We start from the raw sequence: 16,555 nt of genomic DNA on the forward strand, positions 1-16,555 counted from the left end.
AGAGTTCAGCACTCTACCCCACTAAATACAGCTGGGTTATTCAGGATTGCAGAGTGGCTGTGACTGAAATAGTCTTGCTGAATTCTTTACTGCCAAAAACAATCCCACAAAACAGTTAAGAGGCCCTCCAAAATAAACCTGATGTCAGGACGCTACCTTTTTGACTGAGGTAACCAACCAAGCTTGACATGACTCATTCAGGAGGGGCTTTCCCCCTAGTTAAATCGGGGAAGGGGAGAGAACTAGGGAGAGAGAAATTTCAAATATTTTCCAAAAGCAAGTAAAAGACTGCCAAGGAGTCTGTAACCTTGCATGCCATTTCACGCTTTGTCAAGTGTGCAAAAAATATTTTGTGGGTATATTTCTAGAGGACAACAAGGACCAGGCAGAACAACAACAAAAAAAACACCTCTCCCTCTCTTTAATTAATGAAGCTTTAAAAAGTGCAGTGGTCCTCTACTCCTGTACTATTTGAAACAAGGTGATATTTGTTGAAATAGCACTTCATCCAATTTTGGAAGCATGCAAACATGAAAAAATGTCATTTATGAGGGGGTAGTGTTAGAAAAATAATGTATGCAAACAAGAAAATATATATAGCAATTTAGAGTCAGTCATGGATTGCATCCAGCTAAATTTTATTCAGTGTAGACCCATTGAAATTAATGGACATGACTAACATAGGTTCATTAATTTCAATAGATATATCCTGAGTACAATAGATATATCCTGAGTACAACTTAATTGGATACTAGCCTATTTTTAAAATTATTTTTAAAATTATTTTAATCCAACTTTGTGCAATTCACATTGCAATCCTATACTATAGGTAAAGGTAAAGGTAAAGGGACCCCTGACCATTAGGTCCAGTCGTGACTGACTCTGGGGTTACGGTGCTCATCTCGCTTTACTGGCCGAGGGAGCCAGCGTACAGCTTCCAGGTCATGTGGCCAGCATGACTAAGCCGCTTCTGGCAAACCAGAGTAGCGCACGGAAATGCCGTTTACCTTCCCACTGGAGCGGTACCTATTTATCTACTTGCACTTTGACAAGCTTTCGAACTGCTAGGTTGGCAGGAGCTGGGACTGAGCAATGGGAGCTCACCCCATCATGGGGATTTGAACCGCCAACCTTCTGATCGGCAAGCCCTAGGCTTTGTGGTTTAACACACAGCGCCACCCACGTCCCTTATCCTATACATTTCTATCCAGAATTAAGTCCCATTGAGTTCAATGGGATTCATTCCTAGGTATGAGTGTATTTCACTATTGCCCTAGGATGATTATCACTTGGGGTGAGACCATAGCTCAGTACTAGAACATCTGCTTTGCATGCGGAAGGTTCCAGATTCACTCATTGGCAGATAGGGCTGGGAGAGAATCCTGCCTGAAATCCTGGACAGCCATTGCCAATCAGTGTCAAAAATATTGAGCAAGATGGGACAGTGGTATGACTTGGTTAAGGCAGATTCCTATATTTCTGTGTAAGCTCCAAATGACTTGGGAACTGTTATTGCCCAGCATGCTTACATGAATGGGTGCTCCTTTAAAAAAAATATGACTTGGCAAAATCCCTCCTCCTTTCCTCAGAGGCCTAAACTTTGGTTCTAGAGCAGCTTGTTGGCATGGCAAACACAAGGGCAAATTTGTACAGATGTTAAAAGCAAAACACCCTTCTCTCCCCCCACTCCACCCCTGTTCTGAAAGTGATTGGGTGCCAAGCTGCAGAAAGAAATCTGAATGCTGTTGCCTTTTCTAAAGCAATGTGTGAACCAAGACATAGCTATCCTTTGAAATTTGCAATTCTCCGAATTTTGCAACCCCACAAAATGTGGTTGGATTATTGGAGGGAGATGTGCATGAAAATGCAGGCCTTAGGGAAAATAACAAACAAACTTGAATAGTTTTAGGGGAAGCGGATTACACAAATGTGTATATAGACAAAACTGCACACCAAAATGCATTTATTAGGGGAGAGGTTTTAGCAATTTTTCTAACTCTATTGGAGGTTATTCTAAGATTTTTGATCCTTTACCCACGCTTGCTTGGTTTCCTTGATGTACTTCTGCTCCTCCTGTGTCATTTGACTAAATTATTATTCTTAGGATCCCCAGAAAATTGGGAATCTCCCATGTGGGGAGATGTAGTCATTCCCTCAACCTCCACAGACTAAGTTTGACAAGTGGGCAGCACTGCCTACTAGACAATCACCTGACACCACAATAATGTCAGGTGGCCCATTTTTGCCCACATGGTTTGACACCAACAGACAAAGACACAGTTTGCAAGGCACCAATGATCCACTGGCCAAGTTTTGCAAAGCCTGCTGCACAGAACCCCAAAAACACTATAGATGAAACTCGTCTCCCCCACCACTGCATAGTGCTTTGCAAAGCCTGATAGCTAATCGTCAGGTATTGGGCAAGCTGACCATGGCCGAAATTGGCCTTGCAGGCTGGAGGTTCCCCATCACTGCAATACAGTGAAAGAACTGCCCTTCAAACTATTTTGAACTGCTAGAATAGGCGAGGCATTTAAGAGGACAGAGTCTGTGTTGGCAGCATTACCTGGTTCATATTTCAGGGGGGAAATTGAAAGCACACATTGAGGTAGGGCTGCCAATCAGCACTGGAAGGAGGTTCTTCGTAATGCAAACCATATTCTCCTCTTCCTCTTCTGAAGCTGCTCCATGACTTCACTTCTGCCCCATAGGTGACTCAGAAGGGATAGGAATCAAGAAGAGAATTTTAAGCATGCACTAGCAAAATCTGGAATTAAACAAATTGAAAAAGGAACAGATCTCCTGTCCCCACAAGTCCAAAATCTAAGGCATTTTGCTGTATCTTTTCAGGAATATTACAGGCCACAAGTAAAGTTCATGAAAAAAAGGTGTAGAGAAATGGCTCAAGGCAGAATCATACACAGAATGTATGAAGGGCCATGCTGGATCAGGCCAAAGGTCCATCTAGGTCAGCAGTCTGTTCTCACAGTGGCCAACCAGATGCCCACAAGCAGAACATCACCACTTGTGTAACCAGGCAACTGACAGTAGAGGTAGAGCATAGCCATCATGGCTAATAGTTAGGTAGCCTAATTCACCATGAATTTGTCTAATCCTCTTTTAGAGGCATCCAAGTTGCTGGCCATCATTACCTTTTGTGGGAGCAAGTTCCATAGTTTATGTGCTATGTAAAGAAGTCCTGAATCTTCCAATATTCAGCTTCGTTGCATGGTCTTATTGGGTTCTAGTATTATGAAAGAGGGAGAAATAACCTCAGTCACATATAGCCTGAGACAACTACATACTCACTTTCTCAATTGCAGGGGGAGGCTGGAGACAATTTTGAAGGTGGTGCTGTTGAGGCTTCACTGTCTCTGATGTAGGAAATAGTCATTTTTAACTAACTACATACATACATACATACATACAAACATGATTAGGTTTTGCATGTATTTGGTGCAACTTTCCTAAACTACACATAACAGTGAGATTAGTGTAAACACTGTGGGCTTTGCCCTATCACTTTGGAGGTACTGTCTGTCTACAAACCAAAGCCTGAAAGCCCAGTTTCATTATTTTGTTACACCTTGGGAATTTGAGGGTTACATACTGGCGTGGATAAAGTCACTAAGTAACCAACAAGACTTGGCAATATAATGGCATCTTAAAGTCAGTTCAGACTGAGGTCAATGCGAGTAGGATCACCAGTGCCCTCACTCTGAAGGACAGATTTCTACCCTGTTTTTCCATTTCTGGTATCTAAAACTCATTGCAAATTGAGCAGTCCAAGCACTCTGCCCCACTGAGCTATGGCCCTTTTCCAAAAGGCAAAAAAGCGGGGGATGAAAAATGGGGGCAGTGATTTAACCAGAGACAACTCCTACAGAATAGTGACAAGTCAGAAGACAGGCTGCTACACAGGTCAGTCCCTCTTTAGCACGGTGCTAATATCCTCATATAAAAGGGGCAATCCAGGGTTGCAATGCGTATGGCAGATCTTCCTTCATTACCTAAGAACCTCTGGACTAAAACAAAAGGAGAGCCTCGTGCCATGGCAGCCCTTTCCTTATAAAACTAATAATCCAAAGACAAATGGAAGTTATTGTTTTTTAATAGGGAAACATCTGTCCAACAGCTGCATCTGTAGAGCTGATTCCTGGAGTTTATATAATTTGCAAAAGGTTCATAAAAAACAAAATGAGAAAATAATTACCCTTCATATTTATCAGCACCATCACCATCACCATCATGAGTTTGGAGAGAAGGGGGAATGAAAAAGACGCTTCTTGGCTTCTTTGAGATTTGGCCTCTCGCATCCTTTTGCACTCCAGGGAGATCAAAGAGACAGCTGAGAAAAAGCAGATGCTGCTCAGTTCTGTTTCCCTGCCTTGCGAAGCTGTGCCATTTCTGCGCCCTCTTCCAATGGAAACAGGAAAGCAGCACCTATCAAAGCTTGCAGAAAGGGTAGGTGGCCCCTTTCCAGCCTTCTCCCAACATGCAAATGATCCAGCTCCTTTCAGTGCAACATTCAGATCTCTTCATTAGCATCCATGGCAGCAAGAAAGGAAAGTCGTGCAGAGTTTCTTTTCTCTTAACACAAGGGTGGGAAACCTTTTCCCTGGGACCTTCTGCATGCTGCGGTCCTTTGCCACCTCATTTCTCCTGCCTGATTTCGTAGTCTTTGGTCCTGGAAATCTGGACCAGAGACTTTGAAGCCAAGACATGGCCCAGTTCCTTAGCCAGAAGCAGAGCCTGTCCTCAGCTCACTTTAAACCCTTTTCCTGATGGGCACTGACGTCAAAATCAACCTGATGTAATTAAGAGTGGCCTTTCTGATTCTCTGTCTGCCAAGAGCGCTGCCCCTGCAAAGTGCCTTTGGTGAAAGGAGGAAGAGGAACAGATGGGTCGTTACAATAATGATAGCCTCCATTTCGGGATCTGAAACAGCAACAGAAGAAGCTGAAATCACACGGACTGACAATATAACCGTTTAAAGCAGTTTCCACTTTTAACAGGCATGGCTTCCCCCAAAGAATCTTAGGAATTTTAGTCTGTCATGGGTGCATGGATCAGGCCAAGGCCCCATCTAGTTCAGCATCACACAATGGCCAAGCAGATCCTCATGGGAAACCCACAAGCGGGACCCAAGCGCAAGAGCACTTTCCCCTCCTGTGGTGTCCAGTAACTGGTATTCAAAAGCATCGCTGGTAGCTATCGATAGCCTTGTTCTCCATGAATTTGTCCAATCCTCTTTTAAAGCCATCCAAGTTGATGGCCATCAATGCCTCACGTGGGAGTGAGTTCCATAGTTTAGCTATGTGCTTTGTGAAGAAGTACTTTCTTTTCTCTGTCCTGAATCTTCCAACATTCAGCATCATTGGTTGTCTGCAAGTTCTGGTGTAATAAGGGGGATGGGCGGACTTTTCTCTTTCCCCATGCCATGCATATTTTTATATACTTCTATCACTTCACTGCCTTTTCTCTAGATGAAGAAGTCCCAAACATGTCAACCTTTCCCCCCAGGGGAGTCCTTCCATCACCTTCATCATTTTGGTTGCCCTTTTCTAACTATACAATACCCTTTTGGAGTGCTTTGTCCAGTTTTGCACCCCACAATTTAAGAAGGATGTTGACAAGCTGGAACATGTGCAGAGGAGGGCAACCAAGATGATCAAGGATTTGGAAACCACGCCTTATGAGGAACGGTTGAGGGAATTGGATAACAGAATGTTGTCTGCCTTGCCCCTTGCTGCACCCCCCCCCAAGAGGTTCCCCCGACTATCTGGAACAGATCTGCGGAAGATACAGGACATTCACACAAGTAGGGGGGAAGTCCCATTGTTCAAGTGGAAGTCATTCCACTCAAGTTAATTTAGTTGAATCGTGTCCAAGCAAAGTGGTGAGATGTTCCTGGGTTTTTTCTTTTTCTTTTAATATTATTATTATTAAAGGAATAAATCATCCCCACTTACCCTAGTGTGGGTTAAAGAAAAAGAACACCAGCCTGAATGCTCAAAACAATGTAGGATGGATGAAGCAGAATTCTTCTCTCTGAAAGTAATGGTAAGGAACAGATGCCTTTTCCTCCGTGCCAGTGAGCCCTGGCATCCTTGGCTGTCTCTCTTTTGGACCGCACAGCAACACTCACAATTACATAAGCAAACCTAAACTAATCCTGTTGCAGAGTTTCAAAAAATGAAATAAAATAAACATTGTCCTAGTTATAACTTAACTAGTTGATGGCATCAAAATTCAGAATTGGGGTTGGTTGAGAAATGAACTTTTTAATTTTATTGTAGTATTATTATTATTATTATTATTATTATTATTATTATTATTATTATTATTACAGAGATGTCACCCTGGGCTCCTTTGGGTAGAAAGGAGGGCTATATATGTGAGAAATCGATCAATCAAAATAGATACCCTTTCTCAGTTTGGGGAGGGTAAAGCAAAGCTCATTATGAGCTGAGCCGAAAGGCCCTCTGAAATTTGGGCTTGGCTTCCAGTAACCAGCAATCTTTCATAACCAGACTTTCTGGACAGTCTTCTTTTTGACCTCATTTTGATGGTCCATAACAGGCCATCCTACTGAAGGTCGCATCCACAAAAGGCATTGAAAGTGCATGGCTTCTGCTGAAGAATCCTAGGAACTGTAATTTGTTAAGGATGCTAGGAACTGCAGCCCTTAAAGGGATAAACTACAGTTCCCTCTAGGCAGAAGCCTTTGTGGCTTAAATGTGCTTTAAGTTATGGCTGCCACATTTCAAGAAGTACAGATCCAAACACAGTTCCTCCCAAAAAAGTTCTTGAGCTTTTTTTGGGGGGGGGATTGGCATTGGCAGATGCTGGGGTGGTGAGCGGACTTCATAAATCATCATCTAGGAGGCAACAAGGAAGCGACCGCCGCAGAGCGCTTCTGTTTCTGCCAGGGAACAGACAAAATCCCAGCCATTTACTATTATGTTGAAAATTGCCCCCAGTCTCCAACCCACCACCCTCCACGGACATATGGAGACCCCTCGGTATATATGGTCACCCTATTTTAAGTGTAAGGCGTGGCAATGTGGCAGCACTTATGCTTTGGAACTCACAGCTAATTTTGCTTAGGCATTTCAACTTGTTCTAGATGCCTGCTGATTCCCCGTTCCCCCTTATTTCAGATAAATAGTACAGTCATCTACATTCATTTTTAAATATATACTGGTTTTCTTTGTGTTTTAATTATTATTTTACGTCTTACTGGGTTTTTTCTTTAAGAAAAAGTTGTGCAGATTTTACCTGTGTTCCATCAACAATTTTATAATTCACAAAACTTAGACAGAAATTTGAATAATGAGTTTACGAATCTTTCTAAAAATTAATAATCAGATACCAGGTGATGGGAATGACCGCCTGCCTGAGCCCCTGGAGAGCTACTGCCAGTCAGAATAGAACAACACTAGGCTACACAGACACACAAATTCTTTCCAAACCATCGCTATTTTGGGGTGGGATTCAGTCATATGTTGGCAATTCAGGTCATGCAATTAGAGTCGATCAGGAGATCTTGCACAACAAACCTGCTTCTCCCTAATGATCAAACTTTTAGCAATAAGTGATGGGGAAATGCATTGACAAGGGTGGAATTGGAATAGCATTTACTTTGGTGTAGGGATGGGCAAATCTGTTAATTTCAATTTCTCTTCATTTTTCATTTTTCCACTCTTAAGTTCAGTTCTCCACATTTCCACATCCACTTGCTTTTACTTTTTTAAGTCCTCATGAAAGTTCTTCATCATCTTGGTAAAAAATCCTCCTAACATACACAGATTTGAGACCACTTCTGGACAATGTAACATATTTGCAAAATTTATTTTGTCTAACATATTATTTCCTCTAATATAATGCACTTTTGTATGCTGCTTTTGCTAACGTACACCTTTTTGTAACATACAGCTTACCTTAGCAAATGCATTTCTGCACACATTATGCGGCTGCAGAATGCCATTGCAAAAAATTGTGAATTGTGAATTGCAAAATATTGTGAATTGTGAAGAACGGCAGTGTTTTAATTTACATGTTGCTTCAGGAAGTGATAATTAGATAAAGTAAAGGTAAAGGGGCCCCTGGCCATTAGGTCCAGTCATGACCAATTCTGGGGTTGCGGCGCTCGTCTCACTTTATTGGCTGAGGGAGCCGGCGTACAGCTTGCAGATTATGTGGCCAGCATGACTAAGCCACTTCTGGTGAACCAGAGCAGCGCACGGAAATGCCGTTTTTTTACCTTCCCGCCAGAGCGGTACCTATTTATCTACTTGCACTTTTGGGTGTGGTTTTGAACTGCTAGGTTGGCAGGAGCAGGGACTGAGCAATGGGAGCTCACCCCGTTGTGGGGATTTGAAACGCCAAACTTCTGATCGGCAAATCCTAGGCTCTGTGGTTTAACCCACAGCGCCACCCGCGTCCCTGATAATTAGATAGGTCGCCTTTAAATATGAGGTTTTCCACTGCCTCAGTGAGATCTAACCTCCTTGTAAACAAATGAAACTGGATCAAATAGCCAATGTTTTCTAGTCTCCCTGCAGACAAATGAGGATGAATGCTCAGTAAACAGGTTGTCTCACTTGGAGGTGCCTATAGCAGACCTGGTATAAGGCAGATTCCTAAAGGCAGAGGAGAACTCTTGCCTCCATTTCCTAGGGATGGGTTGGCCATGAGAGGTATAAGCTGGCATTCGTTTGACTGCCTGTGCTGGCATCTAGGGACCAGCTGCACAGTGGATCACAGAGTGCCCTTTCTCTCCCGGCTGGAAAGAATCCACCTTCCAAAATAAGAACGCTATTAAGGGAAAGCCTGCAATTTGGAAGGAGAGAGGTTGTCACCTGCTCAGCTTCTCTGAATGTTCTATATTAAAAAACCCAGCCCTCAAAGATTTACGAACATTCTACTCTATAGCGTTCTGAGCTGAAAGGCTTGTGTGTCTCCCAGGTTTAAATTAAATACAAAACTCTCCAGAACCCATTGCTACGACTGCTTTCAAAGGGAGGAGTCAAAGTGGAGTTTTGTGAAAGGGAAAATGGTGGTAAATCTCTCCCCCATCCCACAAATGTGTAAAGTTTTGTTGATGTATCAAGAGTGGTGTAACAATCAATTCCTCTTCCCAGTGAACTCTGGGATATAACTTCATAGACTAAAGGAATCATAGAGTTATAGAGTTGGAAGGGACCCAAAGTGTCATCTAGCCCAACCTTCCTAATAGCACCCTGAACAAGGATTTATTGTTTGAGGGAAGCCATGACTTTTAAAAATGGCATCATGGTGCTTTAAATGCATGGTGTTCAGGTTCCCTTAATTGGGCCTTCATCCTAATCAAACAGGGCTCTTCTTACTTTTTCATGCAACATTCCTTTTTCAAATGGCTGGTTATGGGAAAATGACTCATATTTAGATTCTCAATTTATGAATTGCTAATATTTGGCTTTGAGGATCAAATGTTTGCTGAAGGATGCTCTTTTTATAAACTTTGACCAGCCTGCCCACTGAGAGTCCTGAAGGAAGCCCTTTTCTGTCACAGTCAGGGAACACTTCCTTGCACCATCTTCCTGGGTTGCTGTTTATATTTCGGCTGCTGGCTCTTTGCAGGAGACCCCATTTCTAAACACTACATCCCTAAGAACAGGCATGCACAAACCTCTCTGTGAATTTCCCCTGGTGCTAATTTTAAAGTATGGATCACAGAGCAAAGCAAGGGGTGCAAAGCAAAAGCTTTGCCAGCAATTCTGCCATAGCTGAATGCTACATTCTGCAAAAAAGACCACAGAAAAACCCTTCATTTATTTACTGAAATCACATATTTTATTTTTTTAAATGTTGGCAAGCTTGCCACTTGATATAAGCAAGGCAATCTATAAATCTGTTAAACTGGAAGACCCGGATATAATAAGGAGTTCATGTTAGGACACTGCAGCTAGGAAATAAAACAGCCAGAGAAACCTTTGCTAATCCAATGTTTTGAACTACAGTTCCAGTCAGCCCCAGCCACCTGAACTAAGGTGATACATTTTTACTGGGATAGCTTTGTTTCCTGTTGGACTACATGAAATTTTCAGATGAACCGGGGATCTTATGATCAAAACAAGTGAAAATTCATTCCTTGCTTGACCAGACAAAGCAAAGCTGGCTACAAGTGTCAAAAACAGTGTGGCTCAGTCTTATCAATGCTACAAAACAACTAGATACTTCAGGCTCCATTAGTCCAAAACATCCTTGCTATGCTACATGTTTCTGTATCTCTAAGAAGAGATTGCTACAGCTCACTACCTGCCTGAATGCACGTGTGTGTTCATTTGTTAACTGCGAGGACACCCTCCCTGGAATTTGAATCACAAGTATATATGCCCTGTTGCCCCCCAAAGGTGAATAGATAAGAATACTGTATGTCAGGAAGAAGAAACTATTTTTCAGCCTGATGGCTGCATTTCATTCTGCGTGAACTTGGGGGGGGGGCACATACCAGTGGTGGGTGGGGCCAGAGGCAAAATTGGGTGGAGCAACACATGGAAATGTTCCTTTTATACTTTAAGCTAGTTTCTACCACTCCCCTCTGTACCCTGCAAGCAAGGGTTGTCACTAGAAATAGAGGACATATTCCAGCATGACAAAAACTCTCAAGGAAGGCACAAAGCAGAGGCAGTGAAGGATGCGGTCTGGGGAAGAGTTCTGAGGGCAAGACTGAGGGGTCTGGAGAACTGAATTCATTCCCCAGGCCTGGGGGCTGACACCCCTGATATATGAAATAAGAAGATGAGTTGATTTTGTTCTGTGTGATAATTCTGCAAAAGCCTTGAAACAAACCCAACAAGACAAGATATGAAACAAACAAGCTCTGTGCTAAATGGTCTCATTTAATTCTCAAGAGTTTTATTTCCACAAATGTCATAAACCAAAACAGCCGGAAAACAGTCTGTTTTGCTGTAGAGATACTTTGCTGTGGTGCTAGAGAATCAGTCTGAAATCCTAGACCCATCGAGAAGACCATGCAAAGCTAAAACAAAGTCATTTACAGTAAACTTTTTTTTTTACAAAGGAAATAGTAAAAAATACATCATTTTTCATAGAAAAAAAGCAAATATACAAAAAACCAACCCTGCAGGCCCTTGCAGCCTACAGAGAAGAGATCTATTCAGATCACGCATCCAAAATAGGCAATCATGAACCCAGGAATGGAAAGGCTATTCTTTGTTGTAGTTGTTCTATATCTGAATGCACCCGCTGGTATATTTTGGATAAAATAACAATGTCTGTGCGTTACACACACCCCTCCTTTGTTCAAAAGACTTTTTGGAATATTAAATCAGTTTATGGGGCAGATATGGGGGTGGGATGTAATTCTGTTTATCCCTAATTAGCACCACTTTAGCACCACAGCTGACAAGCATTCCTTGAAGTCCAGGATCCCAAAGCTCACCAAGGCACTGACTTATCTAATCATCTGCATCACTATTTTTTAAAAAAGCAAAGAAACAACTATTGCTTCCTGTAAAGATTCACTCTAAATAAATAGAAAGTAAATCTTCAGATTACAATTTTTGGCAGAATGTGATATGGCATGAGATGAGACGCCAATATTCAGAGTGTCCTGCAATAAAATGTTGTGGCGTGGGACACTGTTCAAGATTTCTACTGCTCCATTCCATTTCCCCTCATCCATGTTTTCTGACCCACCCACTCTTAGTCAGCATTCCATGGCAAATGAGCATGACCAGCTCTCATTGCCTCTTTTCTACTTTTTTTTAACCTAAAGATATATTGAACCTATGCAGACTTTGGGGCTCCCTCCAGATCTACTGATACTTCTGTTATATATGGATGGTGTCATTTTGGTTACATAAGTGATCACATTAGTGCTCGGAATGAACTACTTCACTGAATTAATCCAGCTATCTCTGAACTACACCAGAAAGCAGTTCCTATAATTTCCAGGTGAACCAAATGTGAATTAATTTTTTTCCACATTGCACTGTGTGTGTGTGTTTTGTTGTTTTCTTCTATTTTATACCTCTCCAGAGCAGTTTTTAAAAATTTTGGTGTCTAGAGAGATAGAGGAAAAGAATAGCACCTGGGACTACATGAAGAAATTATGAATTATTATAAATATGTTAATTGAATCAGAATGGAATTTGTCCCTCTTTGCAGGGAATGAACTGGAACTGGAATGAATTCCTTAAAATAAAATAAAAATTCAAGCTCTCTATGATACTCAGAGCCTGGACATTAGAGGAACTGCTATGTCCAAATTCCCAGCAGACAGACCAAAAGCAAACTCTTTGGATCCCAGCTGTGGATTGGGCTGGATTTTAAAAGGTTTTAACAGGGGGGTGAGAATGATAAATGATTAAAATCCAACCCTTGAAATACCTGGGTGAATGTTACAACTCCATTCATCATGGAGACAGTTGAGATCTGCATGGGATCTAAATATATACTTACTGAATACAAGGAAACAAACCAGATCTATTAGTTCTCTAATATATATGTTGTGGTTAACCCCAACATACATAATATATATAATAATAATAAAATAAAGCCCCACATCTGTACAAAAACAGGGGCAAAGCAAACGCTCTGTAAGTTTCTAACAAAATAAAGATCAACTTCTAGAGATCACTGCATAATTAAGATATGACCAGCTCTGCTGAATAAAATAAATTGTAGGTAATTGTAAATAAAACAATGCTGTCTAATGTACTACCAATCGAAATGTGCCTGGACAGGGTTCTAGTTCCTTGATTTATTTTAACACCCCTAACCTTCCTAACTTCCTGCAATTGTTTGGCCAGCAAACCCAGCTATTCCACATTTTTTCCCTTTGTTTGAGAGAAATTCCCGGTTTATGGAGATGGTGCTCTTTTGAAAGGCAGCTTTGTTTTTCCGACAGCTAGGTGTGTCTTTTGCACTATCCACAGAACAGTCTACCACATGTTGTTTCAGCACTGCATTTAATGGACCTGTTGTTGACCCAAGAAAAGAATCCAGATAGACTTGGATTCTCTCTCTCTGTCTGTCTCTTGCACTCCAACACATCCAATCACACATACAAACTATCACACACATAGCAAGGCCTCCATAGTTATTCAACCTAACATTCACCCTTAAGCGGCAGGTTCATTCCATGAAGTGCAAAACTCTTGTCTTTGAGCAATATAAGCTGTGCACCAGGAAATAAGGTGTTGAACACTCCGCTCTCAAAATCTGACCCTAAATGTTTGAAAGTAATATTAATAATAATAAGACACTGAGCTGACACCAATGGGATGTGGATAGTTAAGTCAGAATGTGATTCCGGCAGCAGTCTTTGTCATCCCTGAAAGAGTTTTGACCAAGAGGACATCGTCGTACTGCAAGCCAGGACCGACCACCATCATGTGTGGGCTTCCCATCACCTCCTCCTCCTCCCAAAAGACGGGGTTCCGCTTCTTGGAAATTTATTGCTTCACGGCAAAGATTCGGAAGGCGTTTCCTTCTGTCTGTGTCTTTAAGCTGGAAACAAGAAATAAGACAAAGGGAAGGCATAAGCAGTTTTTCCATTACAGGAGTGGGGGGGGACGACCCCTACATCTTCTTTTGATTGTTTTAAATAGTTGGAAAATTGCATAAAGTGATAAACAGGTCTGACCCTGTCATATTTTCTTCATAGGAAGCCTCCTGGGGACCATATCTCCAGTATCTGGTCTTCTGAACAGCTTCTAAGTAGGGATATTCTGGTCTTATCTATGATGGCCAAGAATCCATTTATCCTCCACACTTTTGTCCAGTCCCCCCCCCCATCTCACAGCCAATAGGAAATTCTTTATATGGATTCCCCCACCCTGAAAAGACTGGGGGGGGGGAGTCTCAGGTGACTCTCCAATGGCTACAAGAGAGGTGATAAGATTCAAAGTAAACCCAGCAGGCCGCATCTGAAAAGCTTGGCTCTTTAGGTTGGCAGTGGGGAATAGCAGTCAATGTTTCTTTGCTAATTCCTCTGTTCAAACTCATTTAAAGGCAATGGGGATTTTATTCAGTGTTTGAAACCCTGAAACCAATTTCAAAATTGAGATGGTGGCTGGCTGATGCAGACAAATTTGTTATTTACAGTGGACGTTCGGGTTGCGAACGTGATCCATGCGGGAGGCACATTTGCAACCCACAGCGTTCGCAACCCGCAGCGCCACGTCTGCACACACACGGGTTGCAATTCGGCACTTCTGCGCATGCGCAAGCACCAAAACCCAGAAGTAACTAGTTCCGGTGCTTCCGGGTTTCGGTGCATCCGGAACCCAAAAACGCACAACCTGAAACGTCTGTAACCCGAAGTATGACTGTATAGGGTTGCTTGCTTTAGTAGGTAGGCTACTTCCTCCCATCCACATCCCCAGTGGATTTTTTAATGATTTATATTGAAAATGACCCTTGGATCCAAACAGTAAAAACATGGTTGGCTAACTGAGGTCCCATCCACACCATAGATTTAAAACACTGTTATACCACTTTAATAGTCATGGCTTCCCCCAAATTACCCTGGGAACTGTAGTTTGTTAAGTGTGCTGAGAGCTGCAAGGAGATCCCTTATTCCCTTCACAGAGACACGATTCTTCCTCACCATGCTCAGAGAATTCAAAAGTTGCCTTGCTGACTCGCCCTCCCTTTTCGCTTCCATCAAAGGGAGAAAAAAGCAACAGTCTTGGAACCAGTCACAACCCTGAGAGTTTTGGCTTTTACAGAAGTCCCAGTGTGAGCTATCTTGGGATATTCCCAAAAGCCTTTTTCCTCCTGAGGGAGCAACATAGTGAAGCTTACGCAGGACTGAGAAGAGCAGGGAGGGAGCTATCCAAGATGTACTTTCCCAGAAACCCCCATGGGATCTAAGGCAAGAATGATGAGGCACCATGCCTGGCTGCTTGATGTCATCTGAGATCTAGGGGCCTCCCCACAAACTAACTCATAGAGGTGTGCTTAGCATCCTACAGGGTCAGTGTAAAAAAACCAAAACCAATTAGAAAAGCCAGTCAGTGTTTCACTGCCTTGTTATATGCTTTCTAGAAGGAAAATTATTCTAATGGTGTGAAGGGACATCACTTGCGTTCCATTGAACAAGGATAGGGAACTTGTGGCTCTTCAGATAACATTGGACTACAACACCCGTCATCCTTGCCTATTGGTTGCACTGGCTTAGGCTGATGGGAATAGAGTCCAACAACATAAGAACATACGAAGTCAGACCATTGATCCATCCAGCTCAGTGTTGTCTGACTGGCAGCTGCTTTCAAGGATTTTGGGCAGGGTTCTCTCACAGTCATAGCTGAAGATGCTGTGGATTGAACCTGGGACCTTCTGCTTGAAAAGAAGATGCTCTCCCCAGACATCTGAGGATCACCAGGGACAGGCCATAGCTCAGTGGTAAAGGCCATGTTTTGCATGCAGAAGGTTCCAGGTTCAATCCCTGCTGTTTCCAGGTAAGTCTAGGAAAGAATCCCACTGGAAATCCTGGAGAAACACAGGCAGTATGACTATATAACACTGAGCTAGATGCTCAGAGCATGAGGCAGCTTCCTATGATTCCTATCCATGCCAAAGGACCATCACTATTGTAAAAGGAAGTATCAGAACAGGGTGATGAATCCCTCCAAATTTCTGTAAATACTTGCTCTTACTAGTTCTCTTCTCAGACAAAGCGGAAACATGGAACATGTCTGAACACCACCTTTCTTTATCCCCCTTAATCACTCTCAAGAACAATACTGTGAATCAATTCCTTACTGAATACTTTGTCATACAGCCAATCACTGATTTATGGAATTTGTTGTCAGAAGATGTGGTGCTGCTCAGTAAATCAGATGTGGAGGAAAGGACAAACTCATAGAGGAAAAGTCTTGCCAGTGACTATTAGTCTGGATAGCTCAGATGGTAGCATGGTACTGATAATGCCAAGATGTTCTGTACGGAACAGCTGCATATTCCTGCAATGCATAGGGTTTGGACTAGATCGTCCTCAAGGTCCAAATCTATGATCTATCAGTCTATGATCTACTTGTCATGGTGGCCATATGGAGTCCACATGCTCATAAGGGCTCTCTCTCTCTCTCTCTCTCTCTCTCTGAGTAGCAATTGTGTGGAACAAATGTGAGAATTGCTATTGTTTCCTGTTTGTGGATGTCCTGTAGGCATCTGACTGGACACTGTGAGATGCTGGGTTAGATGGACCAGCAGGGCTTTCCTTCAGTTCTTAGGTTGCAGAATAAGGAAGACAACAGAAGAACCATTTCATAAAGAGCCCAATCAGGAGAAGAGTGACTGCCTTACCTTGCAGATTGGATCCCATTCTTTGAAGAGCCACTGTAGGATTTCTTCTTCTCCACAGGCATCACGTCCACGTACCCACCAGCGTTGTCCCCAATGACCCCTGCATGCACAGCAGCCTTGCAGATACTGGAATTCTGAAAGGTCATAGAACAACCACAGTCACTTACAAAGGGGCCCAGAGGCTCAGAGGCATCGCATGGAACTCAACCCATGTTGCATATTAGCTGGGACA

The 16,555-nt window shown here is 42.5% G+C and overlaps 1 protein-coding gene across 1 annotated transcript in view; it reads right to left on the reverse strand.

Moving 5' to 3' along the window:
• Positions 1-13,427: 13,427 nt before the first annotated feature.
• The window catches only part of CRISPLD2 (cysteine rich secretory protein LCCL domain containing 2), a 43,930-nt gene continuing 40,802 nt past the window's right edge, over positions 13,428-16,555 (reverse strand). The window contains exons 14-15 of the mRNA XM_053400085.1: positions 16,324-16,457; positions 13,428-13,521 (exon numbers count right to left, since the gene is read on the reverse strand). Coding sequence (XP_053256060.1) covers positions 13,467-13,521; positions 16,324-16,457 — 189 coding nt within the window. The 3' untranslated portion in view covers positions 13,428-13,466. The remainder of the gene's footprint in view (positions 13,522-16,323; positions 16,458-16,555) is intronic.

This window comes from Podarcis raffonei, chromosome 8, assembly GCF_027172205.1.
Source record: "Podarcis raffonei isolate rPodRaf1 chromosome 8, rPodRaf1.pri, whole genome shotgun sequence".
Taxonomy (NCBI): domain Eukaryota; kingdom Metazoa; phylum Chordata; class Lepidosauria; order Squamata; family Lacertidae; genus Podarcis; species Podarcis raffonei.